Source organism: Podarcis muralis, chromosome 1 (genome assembly GCF_964188315.1).
Source record: "Podarcis muralis chromosome 1, rPodMur119.hap1.1, whole genome shotgun sequence".
In the NCBI taxonomy this organism is placed as follows: domain Eukaryota; kingdom Metazoa; phylum Chordata; class Lepidosauria; order Squamata; family Lacertidae; genus Podarcis; species Podarcis muralis.
Window position 1 is genome coordinate 117273116 of NC_135655.1, and position 18874 is coordinate 117291989.

The window sequence follows — 18874 nt, forward strand, 5'->3', positions numbered from 1 at the left end:
GTGGTGTGGTAGCCCTTTTTGAGGTTTTTAAAGACTTTGGTGATTTTTGAAGCTTTTCCAAAACTTTTCCGACACCGTGCTTCGCAAGACGAAGATAATCGCAAGACGACAAAACTCGCGGAACGAATTAATTTCGTCTTGCGAGGCACCACTGTATACCCTGAGCATCCAATCTAAAGTAATGATATGTATCTAGAGAAGTAAGTAATGCCCACTGAAATTAACAGACCTAAGTTGGTCATGTCCATTAATCTCAATGCATCTACTCTGAGTAGTAACAACATGGGCTGTAACCCTTGGAATTGTTAATAAACCACAATATCCTATTATGGGTATGAAGTGATTTGCTCTAGGTGAAACCAGACTGCTGTTGTGGTGATTTCCTCTTCATTCACCAGAGGTTCCCTTAAGAGATTGTATTGCAATCCTGTGTTTCATACACCTCTGGGAAATGGTCAGTGTTGAAACTTTGTTCAGTTTACGGGCGTTTTCTTTCGAAGCACAGCTGATGTTGGCTAAGGAGAGGAGAGCAGCGCTGATTTGCCTGAATGCAAATTAAAGTTAGCATTCTCATTGCCGCATCAAATATTTGCAACGCAGCAAATACACACCTTGTCGACAAATGGAGCGTTTCAGAAGGAATTTGCACATGGTACATTTTGAAATGAAAACTTCAAGGAAATAAACAACTATCTGACTTTTAACAAGACATCTGAAGGCAGCCCTGGTTAGGGAAGTTTTTAATGTCTGATGTTTTATTGTATTTTTAATATTTTGTTGGAAGCCGCCCAGAACCTGCCTCACATCTGACTTCCGAAAGCTAGTTCACAGTGCTACAGCATTCAACAGCTGGGAATGCCATTGAGAAACCATTCTATATCCATAACTTAGTAGAGAAAACATTCTATCTATCCTTGCATGTAGCAACAATTGGTACTTTGTTATTTACCATATTTTCCCACCTTGACCGAAATGTGTCAGCGAGGGGCGGGGGGAGCCTTTGGCCATGAATAACAGTAGAGACCTTGCACCGAACTTGACGCTTGTGCAGAAACAAGCTGTTTCCCTTACATTTTCCTCTCTTTATCACTTGGATTAATGAAGTTACTTGTCATAAACTTACCTCCACATTCAGAGCAAGAGCATTCTTATTCTGGAAAAAACACACCCTGTTACTGGCAGAGTAATCTATCATCCATAAATCAGGAGATCTCCAAAGGAACCTCCTGCTTTTAAGCTGTCTCAGCAGAGGAACTAATTTTTAAGATGTTCAGAGCCTTGTTTAAGCAACCCTCTAGCATAAGAGCAGAACAAAGCATTAGGTTTAAAGGCTTCCTTCAGATTACTTTATCTCACAATCAGTAGAGATGAGCAAACTTTCCACCTCAGCCTTTTTGCCACATTGCTTACCTCCTAGCAGGAGGGTCTTCTCTTCGTCTTGTGAATTTACAGCCATTATTCTGGGTAGGCCACCTTTTACTTCTTGCTCTGAATTTTTTTTTTTATGGTCCTCACAAAGGCTCTGATGTCAGCACTCATAAAAATTAGCCGCCTCTTCCCTCTGCTGCTCTCTTTGCAGGAGAACTCAGCTGAAAAGAGTCTCATATGTTTCTGACATAAGCTTTGTTTATGTTTGTTGTTAACCTACTGCCTACCAGAGAATTTTTGCTCCCCCCCCCCCCCGTAGGTTTCTTCTTCCGTTTGCTCTTACGGGAATTAATTATAATTTGGGGGCATCAATCCAAGGCAAGTTGGTTGTCCTTAACTCCCACTGAAATCAATGAGGTAATCGCAACTAACAGGTTCTGTTGCTCTCAAAGGAGAGTTACAGTGCAAACTTGCTTTACTGAAATAAATGTTAAACGTACAGGGTTTGCGCTCGTTCCTGATATGCTTCTGGAGCCAATTCAGAGCTTGCTGTATAAAGCTTTGCATGACTCAGAACCTAGATACCTGATGGCGTGCCTCTCCCAATAGGGTCCTGTCTGCTTGTTGAGTACAGTGGTACCCCGGGTTAAGAACTTAATTCGTTCCGGAGGTCTGTTCTTAACCTGAAGCACCACTTTAGCTAATGGGGCCTCCTGCTGCTGCCGTGCCACCGGAGCACGATTTCTGTTCTCATCCTGAAGCAAAGTTCTTAACCTGAGGTACTATTTCCGGGTTAGCGGAGTCTGTAACTTGAAGCGTATGTAACCCGAGGTACCACTGTACTGGAGAGGCCTTCTTCGACGTCTCACATTCTGTGTTGATATGAGAATTGGCTCTTTCAGAGGTGACATTCCAACTATGGAATAACCTCCCTTTGGAAGTTCAGCAGAACTGCTATCCACACAGCACCAACTCAGTGTTTATTTCCCCAGGCTTTTAAGTGTTGCGATTTTACGGAGCCATCCACAGCTTTTGTTGGCTTTATGAGCATTGGTTTCATCTGCTCCTCTTGTGACATGTATTGCTTTTGTTGTTTTTATAGGCTTGTAACCCACCCTGGGGTCAAGAATGTTGAATGGCAGGATTTAATTTTATTTTAAGAAAACAAGTAATAAAATAAAATAAATCCTATTCCTTTATTGGGCGGAATTGCAAAACAACTAGACTATTGGCAGTCCAGAGAACTGACACTATGGGGCATAACAACAACAACAACAACTATTATTATTATTATTATTAGTTTATTATGTCACCCATAAGACTGGGTTACCCCAGCCAATCTGGGAGGCTCCCAACCCAAAATAGTAAAAACACAATACATGAAACACGAAAAACTTCCCTGAACAGTACAGGCTTATAAAAAGCACACAGCTGTATATCTGCTTGACATCAGCTGGTAGGGCATTCCACAGGGCTGGTGTGACTCCTGAGAAGGCCCTCTGCCTGGTTCCTTGCAACCTCACCCTCTCAAAGCGAGGCATCAGAAGGCCCTTGGAGCTGGACCTCAGTGTCCGGGCTGGACGATGGGGGTGGAGGCACTCCTTCAGGTATACAGGGCTGAAGCAATTTATATATTTATATACTAACAATTATACATTGTTAATAAGAGAGATGGATGGCTGATCCTTGGCTTGCTCTCCAAGAGAGGTCCCTGGGGCTCATGATTCATATAGACCAAAGGTGGCCAACTCCCAAGAGACTGCGATCTACTCACAGAATTAAAAACTGGCAGTGATCTACAGTTGAGCTTTTTGTAGGAAGGGAAGCCCCATTTTTGGGGGGTTCAGGGCAAAGTTGTTGAGCTTTTTTTGGGGTGGGGATGGGGGAAGAAAGTTCCAATTTTGGGAAATTCAAGCCTAAGGGAACAGACAGTCTCCAACAGAGTGCTGGGGAAACAAATAGCCTCACTGAGTAAACGTCATCTTCTGCTCTGCAGGTCGTGAAACAATGGAGAGCAGTGCGAGGGGGCTGGATTCTGTTTTACCAACGCTAAGGAAAGGGACCCAGCGATCGGCCGTGATATACCAAAACCTCCCAGGAATCTACCAGCAGATCGCGATTGACTTGTTGGACGTTCCTGATATAGACCAAAGCGACATTGAAATTGACTGAACTGGGCCTTCCTGAATTGTGGTTAAATATGCTAAATAACACTGTTGACCATTTTAAAGCATATTTTCTTTCAAATGGCTATATATTTCAAAGGGCTATATATTTTCTTTCAAATGGCTATCACTTCTGTATAGCAAAAGACATGACTGATGTGTACATAAAAGGTAAAGGTACCCCTGCCCGTACGGGCCAGTCTTGACAGACTCTAGGGTTGTGCGCCCATCTCACTCACGAGGCCGGGGGCCAGCGCTGTCCGGAGACACTTCCGGGTCACGTGGCCAGCGTGACATCGCTGCTCTGGTGAGCCAGAGCCGCACACGGAAACGCCGTTTACCTTCCCGCTAGTAAGCGGTCCCTATTTATCTACTTGCACTTGGAGGTGCTTTTGAACTGCTAGGTTGGCAGGCGCTGGGACCGAGCAACGGGAGCGCACCCCGCCGCGGGGATTCGAACTGCCGACCTTTCGATCGGCAACCCCTAGGCGCTGAGGCTTTTACCCACAGCGCCACCCGCGTCCCGATGTGTACATACCATCATGTATAATAAGCACACGTGAGTATTTTACTGCTTGGCCATTAAAGGTACAGGTAAAGGGACCCCTGCCCATTAGGTCCAGTCATGGACGACTCTGGGGTTGCGGCACTTATCTCGCTTTACTGGCCAAGGGAGCCGGCGTATGGCTTTGGGGTCATGTGGCCAGCATGACTAAGCCACTTCTGGCAAACCAGAGCAGTGCACCGAAACGCCGTTTACCTTCCCGCCAGAGCGGTACCTATTTCTCTACTTGCACTTTGACATGCTTTCGAACTGCTAGGTTGGCAGGAGCAGGGACCGAACAATGGGAGCTCACCCCGTCACGGGGATTCGAACCACCAACCTTCTGATCGGCAAGCCCTTGGCTCTGTGGTTTAGACCACAGTGCCACCCTTAAACGTGGATAAATAGTTAAGTGTGTGTCTGTCATGTGTGCAACAATATATGTACAGTACTCTTTATCCAGGTAGGAAATTTGTCATGTGTGATGTGGTCCAAGGAATGGTTAGAAACCCGTAGTTTGCAAACCTTAGCACACTGCGAGAAATTGCAACTCTGAAAGCTATCACCCTGATGTAATTCTGATGCTCCCAGGGCACTTATCTGCCATTCATTTCAGTGGAGGAGGAAACAGATTCACACATGCAAAGGACTGCCTGCATCAGAGGTCCAATGCCCATAGCAGCTGCTGAGCTAAATATAAATAATTCTGGTGGCACCAGCTTTCTTTCATCTCAGTAGCTGGCACATTAAGTGATACCGCTATCTTTTTTTACTAGCTGAAAAATTATAAACACATTTCAGAGGGATCCAAATGTGTCTCAATCTAGAGGTAATTTGTTATAAAATGCAAACCACTTTGTGCAATCTGGAAAAGCCCATGGGGAAAATAATTTATCCCAGCTGAGATCTGTGGTTTGCCACAGGAGAATGAGCTCCAGTAAAGTATACTTCTGTTGCTTCTCTTAAGAAATTCCAACCCTAGACACTAGAGTTATTTACCTACAGCAAATGTGCAGGGTTTGGAGAATGTGAGAAAGTATAAATGTGCAGTAAATCAATATGCAGCTTATATGCAGAAGCTATCTTCCACAGGAGATGCATGGAGTATATTTTTTATACACGTGAACAATATGTTACAAGCTTATAAAAGCTGTCATGAATTGCTGCATAACAATTATTATTATTATTATTATTATTATTGCATTTCTATCCTCCCCCCTTCCCCATTGTAAAGGTAAAGGGCCCCTGGACTGAAGTCCAGTCAAAGGTGACTATGGGGTTGTGGCGCTCATCTCGCTTTCAGGCCAAGGGAGCCAGCGTTTTTCCACTGACAGCTTTCTGGGTCATATGGCCAGTATGATTAAATCGCTTCTGGTGCAACGGGACACCGTGACAGAAACCAGAGTGCATAGAAACACTGTTTACCTTCCTGCCGCAGTGGTAACTATTTATCTACTTGCACTGGTGTGCTTTCGAACTGCTAGGTTGGTAGGAGCTGGGACAGAGCAACGGGAGCTCACTCCGTCACAGGGATTCGAACCGCTGACCTTCTGATAGGCAAGCCCAAGAGGCTCAGTGGTTTAGACCACAGTGCCACCTGCGTCCCTTTGCCCTCTCTTTAAAGCAGCCCTCTCCCACGAAACTACAGGGGAAACCCCAAAATTTTACAAGGGAAGTAGGAGCAGGCTTGGGGAAGCTTCGTGCTTTGTAGGAGTCCTAAAAATATCTGCAAAAGGGAGAATCCTCTCTAAGCAGCCTAATGTGGACTGAGCATGCTCAGTGCCCAAAGAATGCTATCTCACTGATAGGATAACTGGCACAGGGAACAGGACAGAATATTCTGAAAGATGGCATGGTGGACAAGTAGAGTTGTTGAGCAGGAGCCCTCTGCACTATAACAAATTATTGCAGGCCCCACTTGGGTTTTTCTGTTACATATCCCATTTTCTATTACTATTTCTTACACATTTAACCTTTATCAGCCTGTTTATCGACTTTCAACGGATTAACTAAATGCTTAACAGTGTTACACTAGTATACACTAGTGGCCAAAATTGTGGAAACCTTTTGGGAAAAGGGTATTTCCGAGGTTTGATGGCTCGTAACACCACTTTGTTTTGCAGTAATACCATAACATTATATATTAATGGAAAGGTAATTTAATGAAGAATGGAATGCAACAAAGTTTGTTCAATTATCTGTATTTTATCAAAAGTTATAGCCAAAGAGCCGTAAAAAGGAAGCACAACTACAACTTTGCTAGGGAGGTGTGCGTGTTGCATGCCAAAGGTTGCGGGTTCAATCCCTGCTACTGACAATCAAATAACTGGGTAATGAGTGCCAGAGACTCCTGCCCAAAAATGGAGGGCCACCCAGGGTAGATAGATAATACTGGGGTAATGGTTGTTGAACTAGTTAATATGCCAAAACAGAATGCTATGCCAGAATTCAGGATTGCTTATCACCAAGGTGGATGCAATACTCGTCAGGTCTAAAATCCATATTACAATCCTTGAACTTCTAAGCTTCTGTTCTGTAAGAATAAATGGATTTCTGGCTTCCCCTGGAAAGGCACATAGCCATAGCAGCCACCATTGACTCATCACCCTGTCCATTTGTGGCTGGCCATCGTGAGAATATGTTACAGCTAGCCTGATCAAAGGGACGCAGGTGGCGCTGTGGTCTAAACCACTGAGCCTAGTGTTTGCCGATCAGAAGGTCGGTGGTTCGAATCCCCACGACGGGGTGAGCTCCCGTTGCTCAGTCCCTGCTCCTGCCAACCTAGCAGTTCAAAAGCACATCAAAGTTCAAGTAGATAAATAGGTATCTCTCCAGCAGGAAGGTAAACGGTGTTTCCGTGTGCTGCTCTGGTTCGCCAGAAGCAGCTTAGTCATGCTGGCCACATGACCTGGAAGCTGTACGCCGGCTCCCTCGGCCAATAAAGCGAGATGAGCGCCGCAACCCCAGAGTTGGTCATGACTGGACCTAATGGTCAGGGGTCAAGCAGCCTTTTCTTTATGTTCTGATTCTCCTGGCTGCAAGGTAACAGCACCATTTACAATCCGATTAAAGCCCTCAATTTTAATTTGGAAGGAAACAGTCTGATGATGGATGATTTCATGCGCCCAGCCTTAAAAATACAGCTTGACGTTGTAGCAGATGACGCTAACCGTTGCAGCAACCATTGCTTTTAGTAGCCTAGACTAATGCGAAGTAACCAACGTAGTTCCTGGATTGCTACAGAAGTGATCAGGGAGCTGGGCCAACGAGACTCGCAAGTTTGCTTCTGTAGCAAGTTTAACAGTTAGGTGCTCGGCAAATATTGAGGGGGGGGGGGAGGAATATGTGCTGCATTGCACCCCTAACTTGAAAAGGAGTTTAGCTGCCTTGCTGCTGCAGTTTATTAAGGGCAAACAATCTAGGGCTTCTAATAGGCCTGTAGGCAGAACAAAGCCCTTGTCAAATGAAAGGGGTGGCCGCTCAGCTGGGGAGCATGTAAATGTGCAAAAAGAACCGTTCCCTTCAAAGACACCAGACATGCTTTTTAAATAAAACATCTCTCACATAATTGAGACTTGCCACTTAAACTGTTGCATTAAGAATATTAATTAAAAAAAAAAAAAAAAGACACACAGAACCTCCCTGAAACGTCATTGATGAAAAAGCATATGGAGGGCTATCTCACTAGTGTCATCACTGGAAGTAAAGAGGTCATGCGTCAAAACTCTCAGTAGCATCCGCATGCTCAGAAAGGCAAGGTCAGCGGCGTTTCAGATGATTGAGTCCCATGAGTTCATTGAAGGATCCATTTTTCTCAGTTGGTTGCCTGAACCTTAAAGGAAGTTCGGTCTTATGGATAAAAATAGGTCATTTTTTTGACTATTATTTTGTCACATGCTCATGCCTTAGCTACCAGCTCAATTTTTCATTCCACAGTTCATTTAAGATTTCTAATTAGGCACCTCCTTTGCAAAGGCTGAAATTGAAATGACATATAAAGATAACAGTGTAATAAATGTTTTCGTACACTGGCATACTGGGCCTTTATTTATCAGTGGAAAATAGGCATTTGGAGTTGGGGGTGGGGAACCTTGATAAGCGGGGCAACATCCTCCATTAGATTCTTTCCCCCTTTTGCAATTCTTTATTTTTTTAATTTTTTTGTTAAAGGTTGACTTTAATACTTGGCAAAGACAACTGGGACAGATTTCTTGATTTTCCCCCTCTCTCTCCCCTCTAGCATTAAACCTCTCTGCCCCCTACTTCCCAAACTGCTACCACCAAAGAGTTTATTAAATGGCTGAAAAGGACAGCTGGCCGCGCCATCTGCTAAACTGCTTTTCAGGGGCCAAATGGAACAGGTTACACCTTCAGCCGGTGCCAAGTTTCCCCAATACTGCTCCTGCCTCTCTCTTTCCTCGCTCCCCACCGCAACAGCTCCTTCTGATAGCCTGTGGTCGCCTAATCTGAATTTCACGCTCTGGTTTTGCTCTCACTAATGTGTGAGCTTCTTATGTGCGCTTCTCCCCGTACAGTTGCCGATATTACTTTTCGGTAACAAAAGCTATCCTTCTCCTTTCACAGCCGGGCTCATTTGCAATCAAGAGAATCCTGGGCTATTGGCTTTTCCTTTGGCAGATTCTGTATCATAAAGGAAACCCACAGAGAACTAATATCAGACTTAAAATTGGGGGGAGGCCCAGAGGAGGCCAGGAGCGATATTAGTGGTTTTGCCAATGACTTTTCTATAAATGCTAATAGAGGTAATTCAGATGGACCAACAAAGGCAGTGTCTGTTGCGCTGCAGGTGTGAGAGGCTTGAAACAAAAGGGATGCTAACCCTAATGGTATTTCTGGTCATTAACAATTCTTTGATGTTCACACTCAAGGCTCCCTTTTATCTGGAAAGGGTGGGATTCTCCCACCCCCTTTAGTTAGCATGCAGCACAACCGAATCCTACTCTTCCTTCTAGCCTTTAAAGTCCTCTGCAAAATGTTTATGCTAAGTTAGTTTCCGCAGCCCCTTTTTCTTCTTCTTCTGTGCAACGATTTACAACCAAGTAAAATGGGAGAAAGCATGCAAAGGTTATTATTATAACATCATTAAGTTCTAATCATTAAGCCAGAGGATCAGATCGATTAAAAAATAGCACTTAATGTTACTTTAATAAGGGTGAGGTTCCTGCACCAGGTTTTGGGGATGAACTTACCAGTGACAACAGTGGCGACCCTAAAACAGCAGCTCTGAGGAAGTGAATAGTATGTTTTCCTAGCTCTCCTTGAGGAAAACTATAGTGGTACCTCGGGTTTCATATGCTTTGGGTTACATACACTTCAGGTTACAGACTCCACTAACCCAGAAATAGTACCTCAGGTTAAGAACTTTGCTTCAGGATGAGAACAGAAATCATGCGGTGGTGGCGCGGCAGCAGCGAGAGGCCCCATTAGCTAAAGTGGTGCTTCAGGTTAAGAACAGTTTCAGGTTAAGAACGGACCTCCGGAACGAATTAAGTACGTAACCAGAGGTACCACTGTAATTGCAAGTGGGCTTCACACGTTTTAGATTAATACATTCCTGTATTACAAGGAGCTCATAATGGAATCGGCTTAAGAATGCTTCACTGACCTGTTGGTGCTGACCTTTAAAGCCTTAAACGGCCTCGGTCCTGTATACCTGAAGGAGCATCTCCACCCCCATCGTTCAGCCTGGACACTGAGATCCAGCGCCGAGGGCCTTCTGGCGGTTCCCTCATTGCGAGAAGTGAGGTTACAGGTTACAGGGAACCAGACAGAGGGCCTTCTCGGTAGTGGCACCCACCCTGTGGAACACCCTCCCTTCAGATGTGAAGGAAATAAGCAGCTATCCTATCTTTCAAAGACATCTGAAGGCAGCCCTGTTCAGGGAAGTTTTTAATATTTAACGCTGTACTGTTTTTAACACTTGATTGGGAGCCACCCAGAGTGGCTGGGGAAACTCAGCCAGATGGGCGGGGTATAAATAATAATAATAATAATAATAATAATAATAATAATAATAATTTTAGCAAATGGACTTTTACTGCAATCTGCTTCTGATGCAGATTGAATAGCGACGGGGAACCTCCAGCCACAGGCTCAGCCAGGCTTTCAAGGGTCCCAGTTTGGCCTGTGATGCTGTTCTCCCCACACCACACCCACCTGTGGGTCAGGTAAAGTGGGTCTGCAAGTGCTGCCACTCAGCACTTTCGCTGTGTGGTTTGTTTCCTAGAGTAGAGAAATCCAGATGGAGAAGTCTAGAGACTAGACTTCGAGCACAATTCAAAGTGTTGGTGCTGACCTTTAAAGCCCTCAACGGCCTCAGCCCAGTGTACCCGAAGGAGCATCTCCACTCCTTTCATTCTGCCCGGATACTGAGGTCCAGCACCAAGGGCCTTCTGGCATTTCCCTCTCTGCAAGAAGTGAAATTACAGGGAACCAGGCAGAGGGCCTTCTTGGTAGTGGTGCCCGCCCTATGGAAGGCCCTCCCATCAGATGTCAAGGAAATAAACAACTACAGTGGTACCTCGGGTTACATATGCTTCAGGTTACAGACTCTGCTAACCCAGAAATATTACCTTGGGTTAAGAACTTTGCTTCAGGATGAGAACAGAAATCGTGCTCCGGCGGCATGGCAGCAGCGGGAGGCCCCATTAGCTAAAGTGGTGCTTCAGGTTAAGAACAGTTTCAGGGTAAGAACAGACCTCCGGAACGAATTAAGTATTTAACCCAAGGTACCACTGTATTTGACTTTTAGAAGACATCTGAAGGCTGCCCTGTTTAGGGAAGTTTTTAATGTCTGATGTTTTATTGGTTTATCATCATCATCATTAATTCTGTTGTGAGCTGCCCAGAGTGGCTGGGGACACCCAGCCAGATTCGCGGGGTATAAATAATAACATTATTATTATAGGATCTAGGTGGCATTTCTCCATGTCCATCTGACTACCAAGTATTGGAGTGACTTTACCTACCCTGGCTGGTTATTGGCTCTCCTGAACAAGACTTCATGTTCAGAGCTTTGCCTGGGTAATGATAGTGTCTCCTTCCTTGTTAACTGGCTCAATTCCCTCAATACCAATCCTTGACTTGTCCCCTGGCTTTGACAGTTACACAGTTTTGACATTTCTGCTAAACAGGACCAGCCGGGTGCTTGGAGATATTTACTTGCCAACTTGTACTTAAACAGTTTACCAGTAACTACTTTCTTGACAGAAACGCATTGCCTTCCCCCCTTTGTTTTCCCTTTCTTTAACCAAAGTAAGTTTCTTTTCTGTAACCAAAGTAATATAATGTATTGTGAAACTTGGTTTGACAAGTATCCAATAAAGAGATTTGGGGAGTGGGAAATAAAATAAAAACCCCTTGTATTTAAATATTTCTCTGTCCCTTTCCTGAGTGGTGGAAGACCAGAGCGGTGCTCTTCTTCACAGGGTCTTTGGGGAAAACAATCCATTTATTTGCAAACGATAGGCTGAGAAGGAATGATAAGGAATTGGCAGTCGGCATTTGCAGTGCCAATCCCAACCACAGGGATCAAAATGCCTCTGAGGCTGCTTTTCTCTAGCTGTTTGCCAGCAACTAATAGTAGTACAAAATTACATTCAGTGCCTCCACCCTTTAACTTCCACAAAGTGTGGCTTTCAGGAAAATTCGATCCAGTCTCCCAGTCAAAAGCAGGAAGACAGCAAACCACCTTTAACTGAATTGCATCAAGCAGGTTTTACCTTGATACCAATGAACCAAATGGAAAGGGAATTTGAAATATACTCGAAGTTGAGAGTGGATTTCATGCTCTTTATTCAGCTCATAGTGGTGAGGAGGAATGGAAGTTCCCCCAGAATGTCTGCCTTATATACATTATTTATACAATGGGCCCCATGTGATTGGCTAATTCCGGGATTCTCCTGTAGGCCAATCAGGTTGTGGATTCCCTTCCACTTTGAACGGATTGGGTGGCTCCTGTGGACCAATCAGACTGCTGCATTCTGAATCCTATTGTTCTAGGACCAATCAGACTGCTGCCTTTTGGATCCTATTCAACTCAGTACATAACAGAATTCCTCTAGTGCACAGGATAATTCATGTCACTAGTCCATATTGGGTGCTGCCAGTGACTCTAAACAGAAAGCATACATTGTATAGGCCAGGGGTCAGCAACCTTTTTCAGCTGTGGGCCGGTCCACCATCCCTCAGACCATGTGGGAGGCCAGACTATATTTTGAAAAAAATGTAAGAATGAATTCCTATGCCCCACAAATAACCGAGAGATGCACTTTAAATAAAAGCACACATTCTACTCATGTAAAAACACACTGATTCCCGGACTGTCCACGGGCTGGATTTAGAAGGCAATTGGGCCGCATCTGGCCCATGGGCCTTAGGTTGCCTACCCCTGGTATAGGCAATAGGAGTCAACTCTAGGGGACCGTGGGTGCTTGGACGCCCACAAGAATATAATGATGGGGGCCGGACACCCACAAAGTCGATGAACAAAGTTAGCAGGCGGCAGCAGCACTGCCCCCAAGTGAGAGGCAGCCAGCCAACCTCTGTGGTGCTGCCTCAGAAAGAGAAGCAGTTGAGCTCCGTCCTTTGCTGCCATGGAGCAAGGCACCCTTTTTCAGGGGGAGGGGGCCCTCAGAGTTTGAGCCCCTCCCCATGGAAAAAGGTAACTCACTGGCTGAGGAGAGGAGGAGGAAGAGGAGCTGCTACCACTACCAGCTGCTGCAGTGCGGACATGTGACATAATAATAATAATAATAATAATAATAATAATAATAATAATAATATATTATTTGTACCCCCAAGCCCATCTGGCTGGGTTTCCCCAGCCACTCTGGGCGGCTTCCAACAAAGATTAAAAATACATTAAAATGTCACACATTAAAAACTTCCCTGAACAGGGCTGACTTCAGATGTCTTCTAAATGTCAGGTAGTTGTTTATTTCCTTGACATTTGATGGGAGGGTGTTCCACAGGGTGGGCGCCACTACCGAGAAGGCCCTCTGCCTGGTTCCCTATAACCACACTTTAAGCAGTGAGGGAACCGCCAGAAGGCCCTTGGTGCTGGACCTCAGTGTCCAGGCAGAACGATGGAGGTGGAGACGCTCCTTCAGGTATACTGGGCCGAGGCCGTTTAGGGCTTTAAAGGTCAGCACCAACACTTTGAATTGTGCTCGGAAACGTACTGGGAGCCAGTGTAGGTCTTTCAAGACATCACTTGCACATGCCTGCATGTAGGGGCAGGTGTGTGACGTCGCATGTCCACATTATGGCGGCGGGTACCCACAATCCTTAGGGCAAGATGGCGCCCCTGGTTTAGGCCCTGCTCACCCCTTGCCATTGCTATCGCCAGGTCATTCTCTGAGGTGTTAGTTCTCTCCTCAGCTGCTACTTGTCGTCATCAAAGTACTCATTCTCATATATCAAATTAGTAAAGTGTGTTGTGAGGCATGGGTTGCTTGTAGGTCTTCTGACTCTGAAATCATTGAAGTTTCATCACTGAAACTGGATTTTGTTGGAGGATATTACTTTGCCTTTTATTTGCTATATAAGGAGACGTTGGTGATTGGTTCAGTATGCCCCTCCCTCCTCAGCCTACCCAGAATTTTTTTGGCATGGATTAAAAACAAAATCCAGATGAATGACACCTCATGCTCCTACAATAAGAATAAAAAATTAAATAAACAGCAGCCAATGTGTTTTTGTTTTTTAAACAGTGCCCCATACTTGCCACCTGAAGCGGTTCCTTCAATCTGTCTCATAATAGGACCAGCCCTGCCCTTATCCAATGTCTTGCTAAAACACTACATCCATATTATGATGTAGGGCAGCCCAGGCTGCCAAAGTCTTTTTCTTTGACGCCACCAAGACTTCATGCAGCCACACCCCAACAATAAGCACTGATAATGGTTAAAAAGCGGGCTGTAAAATATATGCACAAGCCCTCATTCTTAGAAAGAAAGGCCATATATCAGTTTTCTTCTGAAATATCTGTTGCAGTGACATCTGAGAACCAAAGTACCTTTAAATACAAACAAACAGGTGTGCCTTCAACCAGGGGCATACCTAGGGGTTGCTTAAGTTGGCCCCTGGCAAGAGTGCAGGCCAGTTGAGGGGGCACAAAAATTGTACCTCTTCACTCTGGCTTGGAGTGTCTAGGAGCCTGTTCACCAGGGGCGTAGGAAGGGGGGGCAGTGGGGGCGTTTCGCCCCGGGTGTCATCCCTGAGGGATGCAGCTAGCTCCGCCACTACTGCTTGCCTGGGTGCACGATCTCTGGGCTGCTCCTCAGCTGCTCTGGGTGGCCAGGCAATGTCCACAGGATCCTCTGGCGAGCTTGGGGCTCAGAGGGAGGAAAGATGGAGAGAGAGGGCGAGACTTGCAGGAGGAGGAGGAGGAAGGGAAGGCAGCATGTGGAAGGAGCATAGCTGTCTACCATCCCTTATTTGGCAGGAAACTCCCTTATCCCAGCGCCTTGTCCCGCTGCTGTCCCTTATTGATGATGTCCCTTAAATTTCCCAGGTTTCAATGGAAGCAGCTCCTCTCCCTCCCTCCCTGCCGGTTAGGGAGGAGGTAGGCTCCAACTGTGTTGCTTGGCTGCATTGCTCACCCAATAAGGAGTGTAAGAACGACTGGGGGGTGGAGCTTTGATGTCTTGTGCCTATCAAATTGGCCGTGTTGCCTGGGGACTCGCCTTTGCTCAGCGCTTCCCAGCGGACAGGTGACGGTGGTTTTCTTGCTGCATCCCCTTTGCCGAGTTGCTGCACTGTGGGAACCACCACTTGAGGCTTCGTTTGGCTGCTGGCTGGGCTTTCTGCCTTTGGCTCGGAGGGGCTAAGAAGTTGAACATACCTGTGCCCAGAAAATCCCTTATTTTGGCTGCTGATCCCTTATTTTCGAGGCTGCTGGTCCCTTATTTTCAAATCTGTAAGCTATGGGAAGGAGAGAGGTAGGCAGGAAGGCAGACAGACAGACAGACAGAATGCTGGAGGAGGAAGAAGGGGATGAGGGGAGGGTGAGCCGAGCAGACCTGACCCTGATGGCAGTGGCTGAAGTGTGAAAGGAGACGGAAAGCAAACGTTTGGAGTTTTCTGGTCCATGGTCTCTCCTGGCTTCGGAGGCCCTGATACAGCTCCTTGCCAAGGGCACAAGGGAGCCTAGGTAGGCCTCAACACAGCCCCACCAATTCAATTTTTCCATCACTCGTTAAAGCTGGCGCCTTCCCATTAAATCAATGAAAGCATACCATGCTTATTTTCCTAGCCCACCATCAGGAACTGCCTATCAGGGCTAAGAGTGGTAGTGGTAAGAGTTACAGGCTACTGTTCCCTGGGATGTGACGTGTTCTTGCGCTCCTGTCCATTTAAGCTGCCCACTGTTTTCCCCATACCAAGGGGTCAGGAGAACAAGGCAATGCACACCACTGCCGGTTGCACAGTTTGGCTGAAAAGCGACACATAGCAACCTGAGAGTCCACATGAATGGCACCCAACAACAGACCATATAATTTATTTTCCTGAGGTGCTGCAAAGTCTTGGCTCCGATCTAACGATTTCCAACTTCACGTCATAAAATCAAGTGATTCAGTAATAGGCTCTTACTGTTCTACCGCTTAGGCTTTTTGAAAATGTGTGCATGTTTCTCCTCTGGGGAAATAAGAGCATGTTCTATCACAAAATACCGTTTGACAAGATAACGTAAAAAAGCACGCATTCAGCATTTTGAATGCAGGCTATACTAGATTCCTCCACTGTGCTAATTATTCCTCGCTTTATGAATCTACTCCAGTTTTCAGAGTTCGGCTGTGTCTCAGAATGCCTCCTCCAATGCTGTGTCATGTTTTGTTTACGAGGCAAACGCTGCAAGAGTCACCCTAACTTATGCCATGCACAGGAACAGAGGAAGCTGCTTCGTACAGAGTCAGGCCCTTGGTCCATCCAGCACATTACTATCTGCACTGACTTGCAGTGGCTCTCCAAGGTTTCAGGCAGGTGTCTCTTCAAGCTGTACCTGAAGATGCTGGGGCAGGGGTCAGCAAACTTAACGCGCCTTGGGCCGGTGTCTCCAGTGCCGATCGCGCGGCAGGCCAGAGGGCAGGGGAGCACGTGCCCATACACGTGCACACACGCTATTTCCGGTGCATTTTTTAGTTGGAGGAGCACCAGAAATAGCTTGTGCGCATGTGCACAGGCCTCCTCCGACCTGGATGTGCAAAGGAAATAACGCTTGCGCATGTGCAAAAGCTATTTCCGGTGCTCCTCTGACCTGGAAGTGGGCAGCCGCGCAGCGCAGCGCCAGTAAGAGTGGGCAGTGGCAGTCGCTGTGGGCCGCTGAACTCAGTGGGGCCTACTTGAGTGCAGGAAGCTCCAGCAGCAAATCAGAAGCCGTTCCTTGGTTTCCAAATGGTTTCGGGAGTCAAACGGACTTCCGGAACGGATTAAGTTCAAGAACCAAGGTACCACTGGTCAAGGTACTACGGATTAAGTTCGAGAACCAAGGTACCACTGTATGATGAACTTGCAAAGTTAAGAGCCAAAATAAAACCTAATGATGATCATTTTGTGGAAGAATGAAAGCCCCTTTCAGACTATTTAAGGAAATATTACAGTACAGTGGTACCTCGGGTTACAGACGCTTCAGGTTACAGACGCTTCAGGTTACAGACTCCGCTAACCCAGAAATAGTACCTCGGGTTAAGAACTTTGCTTCAGGATGAGAGCAGAAATTGCGCAGTGGCGGCACGGCGGCAGCAGAAGGCCCCATTAGCTAAAGTGGTGCTTCAGGTTAAGAACACTTTCAGGTTAAGAACGGACCTCCAGAACGAATTAAGCATGTAACCAGAGGTACCACTGTATGATGAACTCGCGAGCAGGATTTGAATTATGAGCAACCGAAGGATTTAGAGACTACAGTATTGTTGTGATGGGGTAAGAAATCAAAGGTAGTGTGCAGCAGAGGGGGATAAATATAAACACTGTGGAAAATGAGGTGGGAAGTGGAAAAAAAGATAAATTTATGATGTATTGAAGATTATATGTTAAACTTTTGAAAACTTAATAAAATTGATTATAGAGCGGGGGGGGGGGATAAAATAAAATTGTGCTTTAAATGTATGGTGTGTATGCAGGATACAGAACCATGGTAGACACCAGCATTTGTTGAATCTCTTCCTGTTCTGCCTATGTTGTCTAATAGCATAAATCAAGGTGCCCCCAAATTATGTATTTAAAGTATTATGTAAAAAGGTAAAGGTAAAGGGACCCCTGACCATTCGGTCCAGTCGTGGCCGACTCTGGGGTTGCGGCGCTCATCTCGCTTTATTGGCCGAAGGAGCCAGCGTACAGCTTCCAGGTCATGTGGCCAGCATGACGAAGCCGCTTCTGGCGAACCAGAGCAGTGTACAGAAATGCCGTTTACCTTCCTGCCGGAGCGGTACCTATTTATCTACTTGCACTTTGACGTGTTTCTGAACTGCTAGGTTGGCAGGAGCAGGGACCAAACAACGGGAGCTCACCCCGTCGCGGGGATTCGAATCGCCAACCTTCTGATCGGCAATGTGCATACCACATGCACACATGTGAACCAGAAATGAGAAGCATATGTTAAGTTTCTTACCAGCATTGTACCAAAAGAGTTAAGTGGTAAAAGTTCAGCTCCGAAAGGACACTCCTCTGGAAGAAGGAAGAGCTTGGAATGTGTTTTCCTCCTCTGTGATGGAATCTGCGGCTGACAATGATTTGTAATACTCATCCTCCCAATCAAGCACTTTTATTTGCCTGAGGAAAAAGAAGGAAACACAAACCATTCTGAATGGCTCACCACATTCTTTTTAGAAGTTTATGTTTACTGGGTACAAAATGTGCTTTCGTATGGGTGGTAGAACAAAAACAATCTTGTGCTTAATGACTGACTGTTGGCTGGTGAAGTTAGGGTTGCCATGAATTTTCTGGACATAGCTGGTATTTGGCCCTCGTAAACAGTGTATGGGCGGAAATCACTGAAATGTCCGGGAAAATCTGGACATATGGCTGCCCGTGTCGGAAGTGTAGATTTTGGCGAATTTCATTAAAAATAGCTCAAAAACTCATTTTTCCATTGAGATTTTGCAAATAAAGCTCGTCAACTTTTGTTGATTTTCACTTTTTGAGATATGGCAACCCTAGGTAAAGTATATGGCTTATCGAAGAATAATACACTGCAGCTGCAATCATATGCACATTAACCTGGGAGTGAGTCCGGCTGAACTCAGTGGGGCCTACTTCAGAGTAGACATGCACTAGCTCCCTAGAGTCACTGGGATCAATTTAAGGTGTTGGCTTTGAGTTAGGACTCTTCCAGGCTTTAAAACCCAGAGACACAGCATGCTACTTCCTGCTTAGGAGCTGTGTATGAATCATTCGTCAATAATACAGTTTGGATTTATGGTGTTTCAAAGTTTCTACAGTGCAGTCCTTGTTTGTTTTTAAGCGATCAGCCATACTTCTAAAATAACCAAGATGCTTCCTGAATAACTCATAGAAGCTTCACACAATGAGAAGGTTCCACTTCTGGTGGATAGTTGATCAATGACAAAAATCCCCAGCAATTATGCTGTGGCATTGCACACGTAGTTAACGGATGCTCATGTAATGGAATAACACTGTTACGCATTCAGAGGTCTGTGTTTGCCTGAGCTTGAGTCTGGACTAAGGATTCTGAGCCCCTGTGTTCTGATTCGATACATGATATCCAATCACGGAACATTTCAGGATTTGGGCCTCTGCCATTGGCCCTTAAACTCTG

The 18874-nt window shown here is 45.7% G+C and overlaps 1 protein-coding gene across 1 annotated transcript in view; it reads right to left on the reverse strand.

Annotated features, from left to right (window-relative positions):
- Positions 1 to 18874, reverse strand: part of MYO3B (myosin IIIB) — a 252794-nt gene that overhangs the window by 2345 nt on the left and 231575 nt on the right. The window contains exon 33 of the mRNA XM_077917134.1: positions 17708 to 17868. Coding sequence (XP_077773260.1) covers positions 17742 to 17868 — 127 coding nt within the window. The 3' untranslated portion in view covers positions 17708 to 17741. The remainder of the gene's footprint in view (positions 1 to 17707; positions 17869 to 18874) is intronic.